The 21738-nt window shown below is 42.4% G+C and overlaps 2 protein-coding genes across 11 annotated transcripts in view; both read left to right on the forward strand.

The window, feature by feature from the left end:
- PLEKHG1 (pleckstrin homology and RhoGEF domain containing G1) overlaps positions 1 to 10836 on the forward strand; it is a 124223-nt gene extending 113387 nt beyond the window's left edge. For all 6 annotated transcript variants that reach the window (XM_015858099.3, XM_085541492.1, XM_015858100.3 and 3 more), the window contains 7 exons: positions 61 to 156; positions 1391 to 1429; positions 1882 to 1904; positions 2688 to 2906; positions 3548 to 3664; positions 4436 to 6110; positions 7841 to 10836. In XM_015858099.3, the coding sequence (XP_015713585.2) occupies positions 61 to 156; positions 1391 to 1429; positions 1882 to 1904; positions 2688 to 2906; positions 3548 to 3664; positions 4436 to 6110; positions 7841 to 8943 (3272 nt within the window). In that variant the 3' untranslated portion in view covers positions 8944 to 10836. The remainder of the gene's footprint in view (positions 1 to 60; positions 157 to 1390; positions 1430 to 1881; positions 1905 to 2687; positions 2907 to 3547; positions 3665 to 4435; positions 6111 to 7840) is intronic.
- Positions 10837 to 10877: 41 nt separating this feature from the next.
- Positions 10878 to 21738, forward strand: part of MTHFD1L (methylenetetrahydrofolate dehydrogenase (NADP+ dependent) 1 like) — a 134701-nt gene continuing 123840 nt past the window's right edge. For 3 of the 5 annotated variants that reach the window (XM_015858104.3, XM_015858105.3, XM_085541495.1), the window contains exons 1-7: positions 10878 to 11104; positions 12052 to 12136; positions 14085 to 14135; positions 14212 to 14265; positions 16122 to 16246; positions 17233 to 17333; positions 18176 to 18300. In XM_015858104.3, coding sequence (XP_015713590.2) covers positions 10986 to 11104; positions 12052 to 12136; positions 14085 to 14135; positions 14212 to 14265; positions 16122 to 16246; positions 17233 to 17333; positions 18176 to 18300 — 660 coding nt within the window. In that variant the 5' untranslated portion in view covers positions 10878 to 10985. The remainder of the gene's footprint in view (positions 11105 to 12051; positions 12137 to 14084; positions 14136 to 14211; positions 14266 to 16121; positions 16247 to 17232; positions 17334 to 18175; positions 18301 to 21738) is intronic. The other 2 variants (XM_015858106.3, XM_085541494.1) reach the window with 1 other exon arrangement.

The raw sequence follows: 21738 nt of genomic DNA on the forward strand, positions 1-21738 counted from the left end.
CCCCAGGGAGCTGCTGAGACCTGTGGAATTAACACACTTTTGCCTCTGCTTATTCCACAGATCACCCAGGATTCCATTATAGCCCTGAGGGAGAAACAAAGTCATCGTACCAGCCGAAAGAAGGCACTACTCAACAGAGAGTGAGAAGGAAATCAGGTGAATAAACTCATTTTAATAAATTAAGATGATAAGGAAAAGCAAGTTGGATTGTTTAGGGTTGGTTGAGTCTGTGCACGTAACACTGGTCTTTAGCTTACACTCCACTGAGATTTTGCAGAGCTCAGTAACTCTGATATGCAAGTGAAATATCTTATTAACCTTTGTTGTTTGTGCAATTTAATTCTTGTATCCACCATCTGCATTTCATTTCATGAATATACATTCCTAAGGGTGGATGCATAAACAACAGTTGGTATTTTCTAATGGACAGAGAATGCAAGAGCAGGAAAGCCAGTCACATTATTTAAGTCTGACCTTTCCTGTGCTCCCCTTCCCAAGTAATTATTGTCTCAAAAGTGGTTCTATATTATGATAGGCTTGTTACTTCAACATATAATTACTACCTACTTACCATAATGTCTGCTGCCATAACCATCTCTCAAAACTCTATTAAGCATAAGTTCACTTCTGTTTTTCTCTCTTCTGGTTCATAGGTCCATAATTACTGTTAGTTTTGTCTTGAAGCCATTACAAATGTCTGTGTAGTTGAGTGACAACATATTGCAGTCCCTGTGCTCAACTACTTAAAGACCTTTCTTACTAAGATCAGATGTGTAATGCTGTGTACTGGGAATGACTTAAACATGAGAGACTGATGTAGTGATTTATTGTATAGTGGCATCGGTGTCCAAAAAAAAAAAAAAAAAAAAACACCCAAATTTTACTTTTTTAGGCATCTGTCTCTGTTTCTGAGGTGAAACAAATGGATGCTCTTTTGCCTATAAAAGGAATACTACATAATGCTGATTGGATGGATTCCCGTGTAACATGCAGCTACTTACACTTTAAAAGCAACGCCTTATAAATATTTCTCAGTACCTCAAAAATATTTATGTTTTCAGTATGGAAACCTCCAGCAACTCAAAGCAGTAGCATAGATGAGGACTGAGTCTTATGAAACCAAGAATCTTAACATGGATTTAAAATTTACATATATGTCTTGTATAGAGAACAGCTGCTAGCTAGCATTAGGAACATGTAAGTACTTTGGTAACAGCTGTATGATATTTCAAGAAATTCTGTTTTTCTAAGAATGTGAGGTAGCTGAGTGATTAAGAACAGAAGATCCGACTTCCCTGCCAGGAGCTTAAATTTTGGTATCTAAGTTATGAAAAGATAACTATAGCTTTCTTTGTGATGCTGGAGCACTTAAACACAATGTCTTTTTCAGAACCTTCATCCAGAGTCCATAAAGTTTTGAAGTCAAATGGTAAGCTGCTTCCTCTACTGCTTACTTACCCAGTGCTTCCAATTTTGTACAAGTAAAAATGTATCCTCTCCTCCCATAACTTACCCCAAATACACATTTGAGGGGCAAAGAAAATAAAATGCTCATGCTTAAATCTAATATTTGATTTTCCACTCTCGGGTTCTGGTCCTGTAAGTGTTTTAGCAACTGGTAATTGCTAACACCAGGAGCCAGCCACTGTGAATAGCTGCCCACATTATATCATTGCAGTCAAATCAGGACCTCAGGTGGAGATGTCATAAAACTGCTGGTTTCTCTGTTTTATCAGAGACCTTCAAGTGAATATTGCCATCTCATTTGATTCTTTTTGGGGAATTCATAACTGGGATGTGAGTGTAGCATTAAGCCTGTGGCATAGGTTGATAGCCATTTGATTATTCACTTATGATAAAGGATATGCTTCTATTTTTCAGATATAAGCCCGGATATGCAGAAGGTAGGCCATTTCTTGTACTTCTTGCTTTTGCACATTCAAATAGCACATAACTAAGAAGAATATATTTACTGTAGAATCTCCTTGACTGCGCTGGTTTAGAGAAAGAAACAAAAACATAAATGTCGTTTAGTGTCTCCAGGAGCATTATTGAAATTAAAGAAACACAGCTAACCACTTCAGGAATATCTAGCAAGCAAAAATTGACTGTTCCATATATTCTTGTACTTTATAGCACAGTACAAACAACTACTAATGTCCTAGTGGTACTTATAAATACCACTATAATCACAGAAGTGCTGTGTGTAAAGAGAGCTTATTCTTTTATGACTGATATGCTATATATAAATCATAATATGTGACCGGGGTCAATATAGCTTAAGCAAATGGAAATAAGCATTTCTCGTTTACACATTTCTGTAAGAATTTGTTACAAAGTTTCTGTGCAGTTTAAAAGTCTCTTGTTGAATTCCAGATCCTGATCTTATTTGGGATGGGATTTAAGAAGGAGAGTTTGTGGAAAATTTACTAACAGGGTACATAAGATAGGATGTAATTGGGATGCCATAAAACCAAAGCCCATGATTAAACATTCTTATCATTATTTTTTCAGTTCCAAACATTAAATGGAAAAATTGTGATTGCTTTAATTATTTGCTTATACATCTTATTTCAGCACAGCAAATTGTATGTAGCTTAATCACTGCCTAAAAGACTGATACAAAACAGTGCCATACTGAAATATATAGTGTATGTAACTTTTAATCAATGCTTTTATTTCTTAAGCGGATCTGTATTGAAGAAGCCCTATTATCTCAAGCCACCAAACTAGGATCAAATGAAACCCTGCTGAATAGTAGGAAAAAGGGTTCGTTGGAATCCAGCGGGCTAGAGAGCCAATTTCAAGGGTCTGCTGAGCCAGCATACAACAGTGATCAGGATGAAAATCTCCAGACATCTACTGCAGAACAGATTGATGCTGATGATGAAGAAGAAACTGAACAGGTAGGAAAAAGAATAGAATAAAATTATGTGTGCCCCGGTGGCGCAGTGGTAGCAATGCCGCGTTGCAACACTGGGGCCCGGGGTTCGAATCCCCCTCTGGCGCAAGTGGTAGAAGTGCCGCTCTGCTACACAGAGGCTCGAATCCCGGGGGTTGGACTCGATGATCTCTAAGGTCCCTTCCAACCCACACGATACTGTGATAAAAATCTTTTTCTCCTGGGGAGGATGGAAAGTGGATTGAAAGTATCTGTAAAGTTGCAAGGAGGCATGAACATCTTGCAAGTATTTGCAACTTCTTCTCCTTATAAATATTTTATTTTTTATTCTTATAAATATTTTATTTCCTTTCTCCTAGTCCAGTTCTTGTGTATTCTTCTACATCTGTGTTCTTGCACATTCTGCTTTCATCTCCTTTTGGCAAGCTGTATGAATTGACTTTATTTAATTGGTTATCATAAAGAACGTTTTCTAGGCCCTGGATCATTCCTATGTGCTTTGAATGCTCTTGAGCATTTCGTTCTTTAGCTGTGGGTACATGACCTGGCTCTGCTATTGTAGCAGCTTAGTAACCTTTGAATACGGCTATACAAAGCAGTGTGGATTTTAATGCTCCTAACTTGTTCTGTTCTTTTAAATCAAAGGGAATGCAACAAAATTCACTACAGAAATCAAAAGGAGGAAGGAAAAGACTTAATAGTCAAGCTGCTGAAAATGTTGAGAAAAGGAGAAGTGTTAATCTCAACAAGTGTGAAATGCAGGTATATAACCTTTTTATTTTGGTTTTGCTGTGCATCATAGGAACATTAAAGAAATGTATGGATTTCTTTAGATGGACAGAAAAGTTGTGCCATGTTTTTCATGTGCATGAACCTCAGAGAGCATTCTTTTGGGGGCAGGAAAACTAAACAAAGCAATCAACCTTGATATAATCCAGAAGAAGTAATCTCTCTCTCTGCCAGATACACCTACAGTATCCTTCATATTTGCATTAGCAGGCATGTGGCCTTGCTGAAAATAAGATCTGCCAATTGAGCTGGTTGAAAATTTACTCCAAAAAAGAAAATGACAAATTTTCAATGGCATGTGTTAGAGAGCACAACGTACCTTTCTGCTAGGCAATGGGAAAGGGAGGAGAACAAAACTTTTGGCTCAAGACCAGAGTAAGATTAGCTAAATCTAATTGTGGAACTGCAGAGTTAGCATAAAAGGTTTAATCCAACTCTGCCAAATAAATTTGCCTTTAATTATTCATGCTTCAGCATGATCCCAGTGTCTTTTATTTGAAGTAAAATGATATTAAATGCCAAGAGTGAACTCCGAGCCAGGGAAAGGATTAAGGGACAAAGTAGTCTGGGACTGACACCATGGGTACCCTGCTGTCTAGTGAGCAGCCTGCTTATCCTACACATCTCCACCTGACTCCATGCTGCAGAACACCCTGATAATGTGAAAGTTCTGTGAACAGAGGGAATCTTTGTATTATCACAGGGGATAGACTAACGTTACCTGCATATTTCAAATCTCTACAGAGCTCCAAGGACCCTTCAGATGAAGAGTCAAGCCAGCTGAATACTGATCTCCCATTTTCCTGCTCAGCTAGACAGTCGCAGTCACCCAGACAGTTCAGCACACCCCAGAACAACTCACTGATCATGAATATCCTGGGAGGAACCGCCTCTGTCAGAAACATCTGGACTGACCACCAAATCAGGCAGGCATTGTTTCCCAGCCGGCGTCCACCTTATGAGAATGAAGATGATGATGATGATTATCAGATGTTTATGCCATCGATGTCTACACCCAACACTGGTTCAGCTGTTAGTGGAGAAAGGAGGGGTCACTCTGATCGGCCGTGCAGCTGGCACCTGGGAGTAGCGCATCAAAATGAAACTCACAGCTCCAATCGTCACAAAATTGTTCGACGGGCCAGTAGTGCTGGTGAGAGCAACACGTGTCCAACCATTGCCAGATGTAAAATCAGTGAGCGCGGTTCTCGAAGGGATGTAAAAAGAACAGAGGTGAGCAGTATGAATGCATATCCTGAATGTTCAGAGGACCTGACCATTGATGATATTGAACATGTTTATGACAACATAAGCTATGAAGACTTGAAGCTGATGGGTCTGACAAGAAGGAAAGAAACACACCATGGTCCCCAAAGATCTGCTAGAGACTCTCTTTATGAGGAGGAAAACAAAAGCAGCTTAAATTCACCCTCCAAAAAGAGGACAGCAAATCAAAGCAGAGCCTCCCTTCATGCCAGCAGGGATGAGATCCTGCTTGGTAGAGAAGCACCTACTTCAAGTTTGGATGAGCTCAGGATTGTTGAAGATAACATCTATGACACCATAGTGCTTCCAGAAACACCACTATTGAAATTTAAACGTGATCCCTTAAAATGCTCTAAAAAGCGGAGTTTTCTGGGCCTGGAAAAAGACTTGACATGTTCTGACAATCTACAGCAGTTTGTTTCTGAAGAGAGTCTCCAGTTCAGTGAAGATGAGAGTCCTTACCATCGTCTTCCCATTGATAATGACTATCTGAGTTTAGTAGATAGCTCTTCCAATTCCGACTCACTGTCCCATAAGTCTGCGGCTGATAAACTCTCAGAGGAAGTAGATGAGATCTGGAATGACCTGGAAAACTACATCAAGAAGAATCAAGAAAAGACAAGAGATCGGCATCTTGCAGCCTTTCCCGTTTGTAAAGATGATATACAGGAAAGGCTGCATGTTGGTAGTACACCTGAACTGAGTAAAGATGTAGAGTACTCAATGTCTACTCTCTCTCTTCCAGAAACTCCTATTTTCCCTAAAACTATGAAACCCAGGGCTGCCACCATAAGTGAGACTAGTCTCAGGCTTGAAGATACTATGGCATGCAAGGAAAGCTCTTTAGCAAGTCTGAACAGATCTTCCTTCTCTGGTGAGGTGCCATTTGTGGATATCCCATACGAATCTGCCAATACTATTCTGTCCACTGCACATACAGAATGCATGGAAAATGACCTGGCTACTGTAGATAAAACAAAGAACAGAGTTTTTATGATGGCAAGGCAATACAGTCAGAAAATTAAGAAAGCTAACCAGCTTTTGAAAGTTAAAACTCCTGAGCAAGAACAGCCAGCGAGCAGACAACAGAAACTGAAGCACAAAGATCTTGCTGCTATTCTGGAGGAGAAGAAACAAGGCGGTCCTGCTATCGGTATGTTAAAAATATTTCTGTACAGATTTGCTTCTTTAGGTACTTAGAGTGAAATTCATGTATTGAATTGGAGGACAGAATCTTCCTTATCTTATTAGCTGAATATCAGTACTGTGTTTCTGGCGTCATGGTTTTATGACACTCTGAAAGGAATTTCCTGTGATGCTACTGGAGTTTCCAGATGCTTCTGATGTGAATAGTCCTTTATGACTCAATAAATTCTTGCCATTACTTGATAAAATTGGGAAAAAATAGTGGGGTGTTGGCAAGAGGGCTAAGTTTAGTTAGGCTGGAAATAGAAATCACGCCTGAAGTATCTTTGGCCTCTACCAAAAACAAGCAAACTAACTAACAAAAAACCCCAAACCTGCAATTATTTCCATTAATAGAGTGATCTTCATATTTTGAATAAAAAGGGACAGAAATTTGTCTTCATAAATCACATAGATTTGCTCAGGTAACATCCACATCACACTTACAAATGTAAGGAGTGGGGTCAGATAAGAAGGTTGGTCTTATTCTCTGTAGCAAAAGTACAAAGCAACGGACATGCTACAAGAGTTTTGGAGGTTTTATCTGTATTCAGTTGAAACAAATTGGAAATTTGAAGCCAGTGTACTCCACACACTGCTGTTATTGTTGCTGTTATAAAGATCTCCAAATATCCTATTTACCAGGCCATTTTCAGAAAGTTTTCCATTTTATCGTGAAACAGAGTATAATCGGAACTGTGTGTTTCCTTTATCCTGTGGTGCTGTCTGCAATTAGATCAAATGTACTAAATATTAGAGCACTATACACCAAGTCATACTGTAGAATTGCTCAAGAATTAAACACTGAGGCAAATTCTAAGATTGATTACCTGAGAAAACATCTCAGAATTCAGGATAAAACCAAATTTCAGCAGTACTTAAAAGGCCTCTGACTGTTTCCTACTAATCATTTCTCTCAGTGAGATTTCATTGGCTTCATCATCATCTCTAGGGAAGCCCAGCAGTGCATTTCCTTGTGCTATTATGTTATGACAGCTTATGTGAACCTGCTCCCTCTGGTGTCTCTCTGATGCAAAAATCCTCTCTCCTATATCAGCCTTTTCACAGGATATCACTGTCCCCTCTCCACCTCTGTTCACAGCTCTCAGTCTCTTGGGCTGTAAGGAGGGAAAGGAAGTGGAAAAGCAATCAGGCAGGTCGTTAGCCTTCCTGTCTTTTCCCACTGTAAAAATAACATGGAAAAAGAAATGAAAATTGCATTCTTTCCTGCTTTTTCCACATTTTTCTGCATTTAGCTGGATGGGTTTTGCTTATAAGGCAAGCTTCTAGCCAGTGAACAGTCTGCAATCACCGCTATGAGAAACAGTGGTCTGATCAAACTGTACTTCTGGCTAAAAGGTGCAGACTTGCAACAAGGTTAAGAGGCTGGAAGGGCCTTTAGCTCCACTAAACTCTCTCTTTCCAAGGTAGGGCAACTATGCCTGTGTCTTGTTGGTAGGATTGAGGTGTGAAATCTTATTTCAGGAGTGAAATCATTGTCTTTCAAGATGAAAACTTAATACACTAGTTACTCGAAAATACTAGAGAATGAAACAGTTTCTGACTTAATAGTAGCTTTTTATTAGTCTTCTGTTTTCTTCTTTAACTGATACCAAAGTCTTTTGGGATTTTCTAATTCTTTTTGTCACTCAAATGAATGGGTTGCTGTGTCTCAATCGATTCTTCTCTCTTCCCTAGGTGCCAGGATAGCTGAGTACTCCCAGCTTTATGACCAGATTGTCTTCAGAGACAGCACACCCAAGGTCCAAAAGGAATCCTGGGCCAGCCCTCAGGAGCCCTCAGCTGTGAGGTTTTCCACTCCTCTGGCTAGCACTCTTCCCTGTGCCCAGGTCACTGGTGAGTGCTCCAGAGCAGAGGACTGGCTTTTGCACTCTACCTACAGCAATGGTGAGCTGGCTGACTTTTCTCCGTGGCAAGAATCCCAAGACACAAAGTCCAAGAACTCATATGCAGAAGCTGTGACAAAAAGCAATTCCAGACAGCTGCCGTCAGCCTGCTCAGTGCCTTCCCTTCAGATTTCTAACCGCTTGCATGTCCCGGCGCAGAGGTGGAGTGCAATCATCAGCCCACCTAACAAAGAAAATTTACACCAAGATCACATCTATAACTCCCTTGGGAGAAGAGTAAGCAATATCAAACCACAGGCATACAGTAGGTCACAGTCATCTTCTTCGATTGTGGTCAATAGATCTGGAGAATCAATTGTATATCCTAATGAAACAGACAAGAAAATGCTTCATTCCAATAGGAACTTCCGACTCAATAGCCATCAAGCACTGGGTACTGCTTCAGCCTGTACAGGGCCTGATACAAGGAAGCAGATCCCTGAGAGCTATTCAGATATGATTCTGCAGGATTCTCAAAAAGTCCTGAGAGTAAACAGGCCCTCCCCTCTGACTGCACAGATGGCAACTCAGAACTATTTTTCTAATTTCAAAGACACTGAAGAGGGGGAAGGGGATGATGATGACTATGTTGAAATAAGGTCTGAAGATGAGGGGTCTGATCTGGAGGCTTCTCAGAACCAAACAAGGAAACTGGATCCTAAATTGCACAACACAGACACTGATCCTTCTGAAACTCTCTGCGGCAAAACTGTGTCTTGTACTCCTGCAAAGCCTACCGGCAGCAAACACACGCTTACCCCATATCTGACTGCATACAGTGATTCAGATAAACTGAATGACTACCTGTGGAGAGTGCCATCTCCCAACCAGCAGAATATTGTTCAGTCTTTACGGGAAAAGTTTCAGTGTCTTAGTTCCAGTAGCTTTGCTTGATGCTTTCAGTGATCTCTAACTGTACTGCCTTAACATGAAGAATATATACTGGGACAATCAGTACTGGCATCATGTATTTCCGTATTATTACACTATCAGGCATTGTATCACAGTAATATTGTAAATAGATTTTTTTTTAATGGTTTAGAATCCTGGAAGTTAAAAGGCCACATGTGCACTGTCTGCTGTCTTCTCCATAATGCAGGTGAACTTACGATCCCATATGGAGCTTCTGTATCTTTCTTTTGCACAGCTCAGTTTCTTGCTAGGTATGATACCCTTTTTTTTTTACTTCTTTTTTTTTTTTTTAACTGTCTTACCCAGGTTTGGCACAGTTTGATTCTTAAGCCATGTTACCACCTGAGAACCTTAGCATTTGAACTTCTGAGCTGTGACCAGGTCTGTTCTCACGATGACTCTCTTTGCATGCGGCTGCATCCGTAAGTGTGCAAACTTGTACGCCAGGTTCTGGTAATGACAACATCGTGCTGTGTGTGCAATTGCACAAAGCTGCTGCATGTTACTTTTCAAAAGAGAGATTCCAAGTCTACAGGACCAATACATGAGATACCAAATATACCATGTTGATTTAGAACAGACTACTCATGTTTTAAACAGAACCTAATCCTAGTGCTTAGGAGAGATGCTGATAGCTGTGTCTGGAGCCTTTCTACTTGCTGTTACTGCTTAGTTGGCAGAGGAGGGGCACAGGCATCTTTTTATGTGAATTTGTCAACACGAGGTCATCCTTATCCAGAGGGTGTTTGGGACAGAATGGAGCTCTGCTGCTTGTGCAGATGGGTAGGCTGAGTGCTAGCTTTGTGCCTGTAGCGTCTGGGTTGTGCAGGCTAAATCAGAACCCAGCAGTGGAAAGCTACTGCATGTGGGTTGGCCAAGTGCAATTGATAAACAGTAACCTGCAGGTTCCTCACCCCTCAAAGTCAGTAACCTTGAGACAGAATGGGATTTGTCTGCATGCCTTGGTGAAACGTGCTGAGCTCAGGCTGCAGGCTGTTTCTGCAGTAGTGCTAGCTGAGGTACAGGCGGCTTCCTCCAGGGCAGGGTGGGGTGAAAAGAGACATCTTCAGAACAAGGTGGACTGAGTATTCCTTTCTTTTACAAATAATGCATAGAGTAAATGCTCCCACTTACCACAAGAATAGACTTTCCAGTGTGATGCACATTTACTGTTTTGTCATCGTGGCACAGCTTTGGATTCTGTTACTTGAAAACATTGTACCAAGGGGAAAGCCTCGGTATGTCTGCACTGACCATCCCGTGTGATCGTCATTCTGTTTTGGTGCTTAAGTTCTTCAGATGGTGCAGATAAAGTCAGTACCAAGTTACACATATCAGTATATAAAGGAGCTGAAGTACTGTTTTTATCAACCACGTATGGCTCCCCTCAGTTACGGCGCTCCTGGACCTGACGTCTATTTTCTCCATTGATTATCGTGAGCAAAGCCCAAAGTTATCAATGTTCTTGTAGAATAAGATATAAGGACTTGGATTTCTTAGAATGGATTAAGTTATTTATGAGGTGCACTGGTCGGTCACTCATTGCATTAACCATCTTGTCCAAACCAGCAGCAGTGATGCTCGGCACAGATGGAACTGCAGCCAACCCGAGAAAATTAGCACTGTACAGAATTAGGCTACCGAGAAGTAGTGGAGCACGTATTTATTTATTAGAGCTTGTAAAGTATTGTAAATACCTATAGGAGTTACATCTGTGCTTTGCCCCCGCACCTCTAGGTTGTTTGGAACTCGCACCTCGCGCAATGGGTGCAGATGGGAAAAAAAAAAATCAAAAAAAGGGAGGTGTACCAACGCGTAACTTGTCTCCCAGGGACCATTTCATACTATTTGTAATAAACGTGGAGTATGCAACAAGCTGCGCTTCTTTTCTTTCGGGGGAGGGCACAAGAGAGCGGGGCTCCGCCGGGGCGGAGAGAGGGGCGGGCGGGGCGAGCAGCACGTCCTGCCTGCCCCATGCTCAGCTCCCGCCCTGGCTGTGCAGCCAGCACGCAGCCAGCAGGAAGATGAGGAGTGAGGTGCTGCGATTCTGCTTCCCGATGCGGCTCTGCCTCACTCTGCCCTTCGCTGCCGCTCCATACCGGGCGCTGAGCGGGTGGCAGGCAGCGGGCGGCCAAGCCGCGCGGTAAGCGGAGCGTAAAGGGAGGCGGTGCGGGCTGATGCAATAGCGGGAGGAGGAGGAGGAGGGAGAGGAAGAAGAAAGAGAAGAAGCGGCTGGGGGTGGGGTGGGGGGTTTGCTTCGGCTGGGGGGGGGGGTTGTGTTGGGGCGTTTCGGCCGGTTGTGGGGTGGTCCAGGTGACGCTGCGCTCGGAGATGTGCACATGGATGTGCACGTGGATGTGTGAGCCCTCCTCCATGTGGCTGCTGAGGGACGGCTGGGGCGATTTGCTGGCGTCTGGCTTCTGCAAAGAGGGATGAGGTCTCTAGTCCGCCTCTTCCCAGCTAGTGGGGGCCAAATGGTGATCTGCCATTCCTTACAACGTGTCCCGTCGCTGCTCCCTATGTACAGAAGGAAACGGAGCAGAACTCACTGCAATGCACCCAGGGATGTTTACCAGAAAGCCTTCCCAGTGCCTGGCTGCGGCTTCTGCTGTTTGTTTCCAAGAAGTGGCACAGCAAACAGAGCTCCTCAGTCTGCCAGCTGCCCGCAGCCCCGAGAAGCATCCAGAAAATGGCAGTGTCACAGCCAGCGCTGTGTGAGAAGTTGTGCTCTTTCAGCCCTGAGCTAAGGACATGGAGGACCTTACCTGGTCCCGATGAGATGTGGAGTGCTGGTTCCTTGCTGTGGGGTCAGACAAACCTGATAAACAGCGTGGCTGTAAAGTTTAGGGCATGTCGGAACACTGATGCACACAGCTGATGAAGGAAGATATTTCAGTCTGTTTAGGGTTTTCTGTAACTGGCAGCTGAACGCTGCCCTTTGCAATATATGGTAATTCTGGTGATTAAAAATGTATCTGCCCGTGCAACGGTACTGCTGACTAACAGAGGCTTCCACTGAGTGATGTTAGAAGGGTTTCATGTTTGATTGGATTCTTTTGCTAGAGATGTGCCTGTGTTGTTGTGTTGCAGCAAAATCACTGAGAACGCAAGAAAATCTTTGGCCTCTCTGAAGAAAGAACACCCACAGCTTGAGCCAACACTTGCCATTATTCAGGTAACAGCCACTTACATGGGGTTAGTGGTAACAGATTCCTTTTGGTGCTGTTTCCTGTTTGAAGCTTCAGAGATGTGTGATGCAGGAAGTAACCCTGTTTTTAAGCGAAATGGTGGCAGCAGGTAACCCCATCAGCTTGGGGTTCAAGAGAGCGAGCGATTTCTCTCACGTTGTCTAAGTGAATTGATGGGATGGTTTTAAAGTCAAGGTAGTATTTCTCAACATTTATTTATCTTGAAGCTGGTGCAATCCTGCAAATAGTGCTGATAGGCATGAAAACGAAGGGGTCTCTCTTGACTGCTTTCACCTGACGTAACTTTTCCTGGGCAGGGGAAAGCCCTCCTTCCTGCCCACCTGGGTCTGTGGCCAAAGCAGAGGAGCTGGGGGGAGCCCTCATGGTGACTGCAGCTCTTTGTGAGGGGAGCAGAGGGGCAGCGCTGAGCTCTGCTCTCTGTGACAGCAACAGGGTTTGAGGGAATGGCATGGAGCTGTGTCAGGGGAGGGGCAGCTGGGGGTTGGGAATGGTTCTTCACCAGATGATGATGAGCATGAAACAGGCTGCCCAGGGCAGTGGGCACAGCCCTGAGCAGCCAGAGTTCAAGGTGTGTTTGTTCAGCGTTCTCAGACATAGGGTTTAATTTTGGGCGATGCTGTGTGGAACCAGCTCTGTCCTGGCTGCAGTGGCTGAAGTAGAATTCCCTGTATGTGTGTATTTGCTGTATTGGTACTCAAAGGGGGTTTATTTTAGACTACTGATAGTGCTCTGCTTTACTGGGCAAAGTGGGCAGAGCACTAAGGTCTGTGCTGCTGTCCAAGTGACATGTTGCAGCCAGAGGAGCATAGACGGCAGTGAGACAACCCCTTGATCCAGTTGTTTGCAGCTGGCACTGTGTGCTGCCAATTCACTAGGGGAATGTGGAGTTTCATGTTGAACCCGCTCTTTAAGTGCCTTTAGATACCTTCTTTTTTTCTCGAGCCACCTGAACCCAATTGGCTTTGTGATTAGTATTAGCATTTTTTGTAATCTACCTTTAGACTGAGTAGAGGCTGTACTATAGGAATAACAAAAACTTACATCTACTTCTTAGTTTTATGGAAGCTCTCTGCCCAGAGAGGTTGTGGAGTCTCCTGTGGAGATATTCAAGACCTGTGTGGACACGTACCTGTGTGACCTATTGTAGGGAATCTGTTTTATCGGGGGGATTGCACTCAGTAATCTCTTGAGGTCCCTTCCAACACCTGCAATTCTGTGGTTCTGTGAATATATCTGTGAATCTGGCATCAGGATCCTGTGCAGTGATGGAGCTGTTGCTCTATGAATATCAGCTGTGCACTACCAGATTCTGCCCTGCATGTGATTGTCAGCTTGGCCTCACTGTGCTCTACAGGTTGTGGTGGGACCAGGCTGGTGCAGGAATTTCTGCATCAGGTGAGCTATCATGATAATGTGATGGGGTGGCTGAATCTCAGTCAAACACCCAGTCCTGTTGGTCAGATCATTGTTGTGGGAATGCAGTTCTACAAGGCTTGGCATAAGGAAACAGCTGGAGAGCTGACCTTAACACACCTCTATCGTTTTTTGCCTCGGCATTAGGTTCACTTGTGTTTTCTATGCAGTGGCCCCTTCAGTGCTCCTCATCCATAGGCGTCAGGTTTGTGGAGTGGGAGAGAAGTGGCAGTGTTGTGCTGGGATACTAGCAGTGTTGTGCTGGGATACAGGCAGTGCTGGGTTTAGGAAAGGGAGATAGAGGATGTCATTATCCACTTTAAATTCTGCTGGTTGTTGTTGTTTTTGTTTTCTCATTTTTTAACCTTTTTGTGGGGTCAGTGGATTATTCTCACTATCTTTCTCGTGTAGGCCTTGTATTAGTATCATGTATTAGTACACTGATATTTCTCAAATGTAAATTTATTATTTTAAAACTTAGCTTCTGTTTTGTTTCCCGAGGCACGTAATGTTCCTTCGGTTCAAGAAATAAACAAGAAGTTTGCTGAAGAGGTAAGTTTTAGACAACATGCTTTCTATCAGTCATGTGCTACCCACCTTTGGTAATTGTCTTGTTTTCTTTTGGCAGGTTGGTCTACGTGTGATTCACATCTGTCTCCCTGAAGACAGCAGCAAAGATGAGGTAACCTGAAGGACTCTTCCTTCTTTGTTTCTGTCATAAATTCCTATTTACTGCAGACATTGGTTAGCACCCCCACTGGGTCTCTGCTAACTCAGATGACAACTTGGACTGTCTTAAGTAGCAAGTTTCTCTCTTGGACGGTTGTCCTGTGGAGTCCTGAGGCAGAATAGTCTTCAATGTTTTGTTTCCATGTCTGATATTTAACTACAGCATTCTCTTGTAGCCTCTCAGACTGGATGGCTTTTGTATTGGTGGCAGCTCTGGGCTAGGGCTTGTATGTGATATTCTATCTCCTACAGCCACTCTTGTGACCTTAAATCTATTTATGGAGCTCTTGATTCTTGCCCAGGTTTTACTTCGGGGTGATTAATTGATTTGGAATGGTGACAGAGAGTTGAAATAGTTTTCCTACTTATTGATCTTTAAACATATAAAATATCTTTTAAACAAATTCATCCACCCCAAATCACTAAAGAGCTCCCTTCCTAATGCCTTCTAAGGCAAGAGCTTGGAGATAAGGTGCTTGTATCAAGTATGTTCTCAGTATAGGAAACTATTAATAGACATGGTTATGAGGTCTCTGATATTAAGAAGAGCAAAGGAGTTTGTAATTTCCCAGCTGGCCTCCTTGTGCCTGGGAGATTTAATAATGCTGTACGCCTGTGGATTTTGTGTACTATTTTGTATTTGGTACGCTTTGTTTTTAAAATGTTACTGTCTTGCACTATGATCTCAAAAGAGGCTTCTCCATATATTAAGTGGAGCTTTCCACTTTCTATTATTGTTTTGTGGATAATGTCAGAGCCATGTAAGAAAGCCAGGCTTTTGAAACAGATCTCAAATAGACACTGTTATGAGCTTATTTGTTCAATAATGTTGGTAAATAGGTGGAATTTAGTGAATGTGGAATAGTAGTTGTTGTTGCTTTGGAGTAACATCTCAGGAAGCAGCTGAACTATATAAATAAGGGTGGGGGAAATGGTATTTTTTTCACTTGAGGTTAGCTACTTTTTAAAAAGTTGTTAACAGTTTGCTTACCCCACTTGTTTGTTTGCTGTGGCAGTGCTTTTACCATCTGACCACTGCAAAACAACATATATCACTAGGAATCAGTATTGTACTTTGGATATCACAGAATTGAAGGGGTTGAAAGGCACCCCTGGATGTCCAACTCCCCTGTTCAGCATGTAATGTGAAGCAATCTAGGGCAGTTAACACAGACACAGATGTTGAATTTGACCAACGATGGAAAGGTTTGAACTCATATCTAGTTGAGTACCTGAAGCTCATAATTATTTATGCAATGTCTTTTCAAAATGACAATTCTTTGTAAGAACAATGTCAGGTCTTAGGATCAGGGTGTTTTTACTGAGGAAAATCAGTAACGGTATATGCTGTTGTAATAAAATGAGTTTTCTCTTTGCTCTTCGGTTCGTATAATTGTTTTAATGTGATGGCTTTTCATAAATGGTCTTTGTTGGGACATAAGCTGGTCCTATTCTGAACTTTGTTTTAATCAAGAATTCCTATTTCTAAAAGCATCTTTTGAAGCCATTACAGAGTTGAGCTTTTTCTGAGGTTTTTAGTGGTGAAGGACAAAATATTGTTGGCAGCTTAATGTCACATAATACATTGGCCTTGTAAAATGTTTGTGATAGTCAGGGTGGCTTAATTTGGTAAACCATAGAAACATAGGACAGCAGGTTATTGCTTTTTTCATTTAGAAGTTGCAGTAATGTTTATGGGAAGCGAAGGTAGCCATAAACGAGTTACTAAAAATAGGTTTTATTCCCTTGTAATTAGATTCTTCCGTTGTCTGTTGTTCTGATCCTTATTGCTTTCTATTAACTTCCTAGATTGTAAATGAAATCTTGAGGCTTAACGAAGATGCTAATGTGCAGGGCCTTGCCCTTGACCTCCCAGAAAGCTTGTATAGCAGTAAGATATTAAATGCTGTGAAACCTGAGAAGGATGTGGATGGGTAAGTGAACCACTGAGGGGCTGATGTCTTTGTAAAAATCAATTTTCCCCAATGCATTCCACTAATGGATGCCTCAGTCAAGATGTCCAGCATGTTATTGAGTGGTGATAGAAGATGCAGTGCTGAAGTCTTTTTCTGAAGTCACACTGATCATTATCTTTTGTATCTTCATATGCTCTACATTCAAGACATTATCTTTTCAAAGAAACCAAAAAAATAACGTGTTTTTTTTTTTGTTTTTTTGTTTTTTTGTATATAGATATTACTTAGTTAAAGTACTTCAGTACTTGATTAATGCAGTGGTAGTCACACAGATATCCTGAACACAAATCCCAAAATGTTTGCAAGAGGGACTGATGGAAGAAGTTGCAGGAGAGGTTGTAACTTCTTTACAACACTTTCTTCTGGTGGGAGAGCAAGCTGTATTAGTTTGGACACAGCAGCACAACTTTCCAGTCAGTCTTGAGTTGCACTGCTCTCTGAGGATATATAGATTTTTGGGTCACCATTTTGGGAATAATCTGAGCATCTTGCAAATTAGTTGACTTTCCATTGTCTAGAGTGCTGGAGGTCAAAAGGAATGCTTGTGCAGAAATGCCTTCTGTCTTCTCATCCGCTTGTGTTGTCTCAGAAGGATGCATTACTCTGACTCAGCTTAGCTCCAGCAGGGCTGATCTGGTTCCACAGGAGTAACTCTGGCATTTTGGCCTTGCATGCCACATCTAACCTGCCACATAGTGGAGAGCTGTCTGTGTGTGTTGTGCTTGTGTATCTTGTTCCCACTCTCAGGCCTCTTTCTGGACTCTCTTGAAGTTCAGCATCTGTCTAATGGGCATGTGGGACGGTGCAAATTAGCCGCAGAACATGACTGTTGAATGATTTACTTTTATGAGATGTGTTTGCTCTTGGGATTAGTCATGTTACAGGCTTTACTGAGGATTTACATCACACAAAGCTTTTTTTATTACTGTACTTTTCCACTGCAGGTTATCCGATGTAAACCTGGGACGCTTGGTACGTGGAGAAGGCTCTGACTACTTGGTTTCTCCTACTGCTGGTGCCGTGGTGGAGCTCCTTGAAGATATGGGTTAGTTGTTCTATCATGAGTACAGTATTAATTCTAATGTAGCTAAAATCTTACGCTCTCACCATTTTTTATTTTCTGATTTGTTTTGTTTTCCCATCTGGAACGTATCTGTTTCCTGCCAGTGAAGAACCTCACTGAGATCTGTATGATTTGTAGAAATAGGTCTTGGTTCTACAGTTTAGAAAAATTAGGCTAAGATTACCTGCCATCTGCATTAAGTTCAATCTCACTGAAGCCACCTGAGACATCTGAAACTTCAAAAACCTAAAATATTTTGGATGTAAACATTACCAGGGATTTTATGTGCCAATTTTGATTAGTGTGAGTGTTTTAAGAAATCCAGGTTTGCCTGTGAATAGCTGCTGAGTGGATCTTTTGTTTTGGCTTGCATATTGTAAGTACCAGCAATGAAAAGGCAGATTTAAACTGGTGGCTTTGCAGCTTCTGAAGACTATGTTGGTTCAAGGCAGTGTTTCAGAAATAGCCTCTCATGGAAATTCAGCATTGTTGAGACAAGGATTTATGTAACAGACTTGTAAACGTGTGGTCAAGTGTACTTTGTAACAAATATGAGCGGAAGGATATATGAAAATAAAATACCAGTGCACCAGAAGAGCAATATTTGCTTACTGAATTGGAGAGTCCCAAGGAAACAACCTATGGTTTGTGTTGCTCCATAGGCTTCAAGTTGCCTTTGATGTTGTGATTGAGGGGGAGCATGGAGCTGCTGTATGGGGATGTGGTTTACTGGCTGGTCCTGGGGACATCAGTAGAATGCTGCACGTGGGTTGGTGGGGCTTGGTGCCAGCTGCCTGCTGTAACACCTTGTGTTTGTCCTGCAGATGGAAAGACAGTACTGCTGGTGGATATCAGTGGGACCTTGGGGTCCTCCTTGCAGTGCCTGCTGCAGAGACGAGGAGCCATCACTGCCAGCTGCCACTGGAAGTCACCTGGGCTGCAAAGCAAGGTGAGACCTCTCCTCTGGTAAGGAGGAGACACTGAGCCATGCAAGCTCTCCAAGGAGATGATTTTTCCCCTGCTGTAATGCCGGTTCAGCACTGGAGTGTGCTGGCAGCCAGCCCACATGGGCTAGGGTGGTTTTCTCCCTGCTTGCTCATAAACTATACTCTGACAGACAGGCACTTGTGCTGGAATATACATATACATCTCAGCTGCTGTAATGTTTTTATTTTGCTCTGGTAGCTGTGAGAGGAAGAAAAAAAGTTACAGCTTGAAACAGATCTCCCTTTTTCCTTCTCTCCCTGGAAGAGAGAATCGTAGAACCATATAATCATTAAGGTTGGAAAACACCGCTATTATCATCCAGTCCAACCACCAACCCTTCACCACCATCTACACTAAGTATCCCTCAGTACTACATTCACATCTTTTTGGAACAACTCTGGGGTTGATGACTCCACCCCCTCCCTGGGCAGCCTGTTCCAATACCTCACCACTCTCTGAGATTTTTTTTCCTCATATCCAACCTGTACCTCCCCTAGTCCAGTTGAAGGCCATTAGCTCTTGTCCTGTTGCTGGTGTCTGGTGGTATCTTTGTCATCTACATGAAATCAATTGCAATGAGTTGTCTTTCAGATTTGTAAATGCTGCTGCTTTTGTGGCAAGGGGTTTCAGGATCTTCATTTTTGAAGAGAATTGTAAGAGGATTTGAAAAGTTCACAGATCTAAATTCAGAGGATTTAATGTACCTTACTCTGCTGGTTGCTTTTTGCAGAGCTTTTGCCAGCAATTTATGTACTGATATGATTTCCTGTTGATTTTGTCCCGCAATCCAGATTTTCACCGCAGCTGGGGCTGCACTGTGCCTGTGTCACGCAGAGGTCCCCGCTCCACGTGGTGACGGTCACCTCGCATTGCACAGTGCAGGCCACACGGTGGCAGCCAACTCAATGTGATGATGGCCGGCCCCTGGGCTGGAGCCCAAGGACAAGAGGAGAAAACACCCGTAAGCAGCTGTGACAGTTTGAAAGTCTTTTGGCAACCCCGTGTTTTCACAGCTGCTGATGTTTTTGTTAGGCTTGTCTCATTTTTGTGCTTTGAGTGACTGGCAAGGCTTAGGAAATGCATGATCCTCTCCAAGGTTGAAGTGTGATGATCTCTGTCGTTTTTATTGGGTTTGAGGACTGCTTTGGGCTCATTGGGAAAGTGTTGGGGTACCAGAGGTATTTCTACTGGATTACAACAAAGGTCTCAGACCTGGTCATAGTTGCTGCGCAGTCTGCCTGCTGGAGAAAGATCTGTTTCCTTCCCTCCAGATGCTTTCCCATCATCAAGCCTTGCTGTTTGGCATTCCCTATAGCTTACCTCTCACATCAAGTCACTGATGGGAAACAGAGTATGAGGCCGATGTAGGAGGAAGCTGGAGGCTCTGCACATCAGTCTTCCTGAGTTCATTTTAACTTTTGGCAGCAAAGGAGATTCTGCTTTGCCTGGAGAACTCGTTAGCAATGCTCTTGGGAAACTTACCTTCCTCTTCTTCATCTGTAAGCTTACGGTGTCACCAGTAACTCTGAGCACTGCTCAGAATGACTCTTGTAATTAACTCTGAGTTGTAGGTGATGCTGAATGTGTGCACAGAAAGTTGTCCTGTATAGCACTCCCTATAGTCTGACAGTCAAAAACCAAGCACCAGACTCTTACGCAGCAGCTAAGCTCTGCTGCCTTGTGGCAACCTGTGTTTGCAATATGACACCATTTGATAACATGATTCTAACTGATGGTAAAAGTTTATTTTCTCTTGCTTTGATGCACTGATTAAGTAAAAGCAGTTTACAGGCTCACAAGGTTTCTCCTCTTGTGAATTTTTTTAATTTGAATTTCAAGTGAGCTAATGTAGTAGTTGATGCAGGCATTTTTCCAAGACTTGGAAAAGTTCATTCGCATTTTGTTTTCCTGCGCAATACAGTGACTTCAGGCATGGTTATACACTTCTGATCCTTCCTCTGAAAGTTACATTTCTGCAATAGCATTCTTTGTGCTGTTTATTATGATGGCGTATGATAGTGTCATAATTTGTCTCTCAAAATGAGCCATGAGCGTATGAACAGTATAAACTTCTTATTGAGTTGCACTTGTTTTGCAGCACATACCAGCAGAAGAAGAATGGAGTTTAAGGTTAGATAGTTTTTGTGTCTTAGTCTGTTGACAGTGCTCATTTGCACTGAATCACAAATCCCAAACCTAATGATGTAATTCCTTTATTGAAACAGATATTATGTTAGCTTTTATAGTAGCATTGAGCATGTTGGGGGAGATAGATAGGATGTCATCCTTCTGCCAAGATTTGCATAGGTAACTCTGCAGAGAGCCTGAAGAATGATCTGCTGACGTGTTTTCAGGAGCATCTTACTTGGTAGTTCCATTTTTAAATAACAGGAGTTGATTCACTGTTGCTGGCAAAAAAGAACTGATGTTCCCAGTCCTTCATTATGTTAGAATATGTCTCTAGTTTGAGAGAAGATTACCCAATGCATCCATCTCTTAACAATATAGCTTAATTTCTTGACAAAACATGGGTAATACTTAGTACCTGCAAGGAGACTGGATTTCAGCTCAGTCATGATTTCAACATGTAATCTTGCACATAGCCTGTCTGCGAACCACATTACATGTATTTTAAGACAGCCACTATCCTGCTGTTTTCTTGTTAAAGATATGAAAATCTGTATATCGGCACAATTAGGAATTGAGAACTTGTTTATAAAAGATTGTATGAGAAGTAGGACAATGTTCAGCCAGAGTAAATGAACAGGAGTTTCTTTCTTATGTTTGGGTAGAAACTCTGTAGACTGCAGTCCACTTTTTCTTAGATCCAACACATAAACTTCATGGTTTTTTTGACATCTCTTAGTCATTCACTGTCCTATTTTCACTGTTTTGATAAAATGAAGGGCTTTGGTAGTGGCAGAAAAGTATGTTTCATGCTGCTAGACATGAGTGAGATGACAGAATGTGAGAATGACCACATAGATCCTGTGAAAGGAGAGATAAAGAGAGGCTGCACAGAGTTTCTAATGACATTGCTGTTGGTGTAGTGGGATTTTCTGTTTCAAGACTTTGCATGCACCATAGCAGTATGCTACAGTATACTTCACAGGAAGAGACTTCAGCTTGCAGTAGAGTTGCCCAGCAGAGGAACTGATGGGGAAGAAGGGAGGGTGTGGCGGCACTCTGTACCCAGTTAGTACCCCTAGCTACAGCCAGGGTGTCTGAAGAGGTCAGTTGTGGAAGCTGAGAAACTGAATGTTTGGCAATAAGGCTAAATAGTGTGTAGTCTTTTATTCCCATGAGTTCCTCCTACTTTCATTTTCAATTCCCTTATCATACTCACGGGTAGAGACTGTGCATTGTCATTATGAGCAAGACAGACAGCAGTGAGTAAGGC

The sequence above is a fragment of the Coturnix japonica genome, chromosome 3, assembly GCF_054131305.1.
Source record: "Coturnix japonica strain WE chromosome 3, WE-NBRP24, whole genome shotgun sequence".
NCBI classification, from domain to species: domain Eukaryota; kingdom Metazoa; phylum Chordata; class Aves; order Galliformes; family Phasianidae; genus Coturnix; species Coturnix japonica.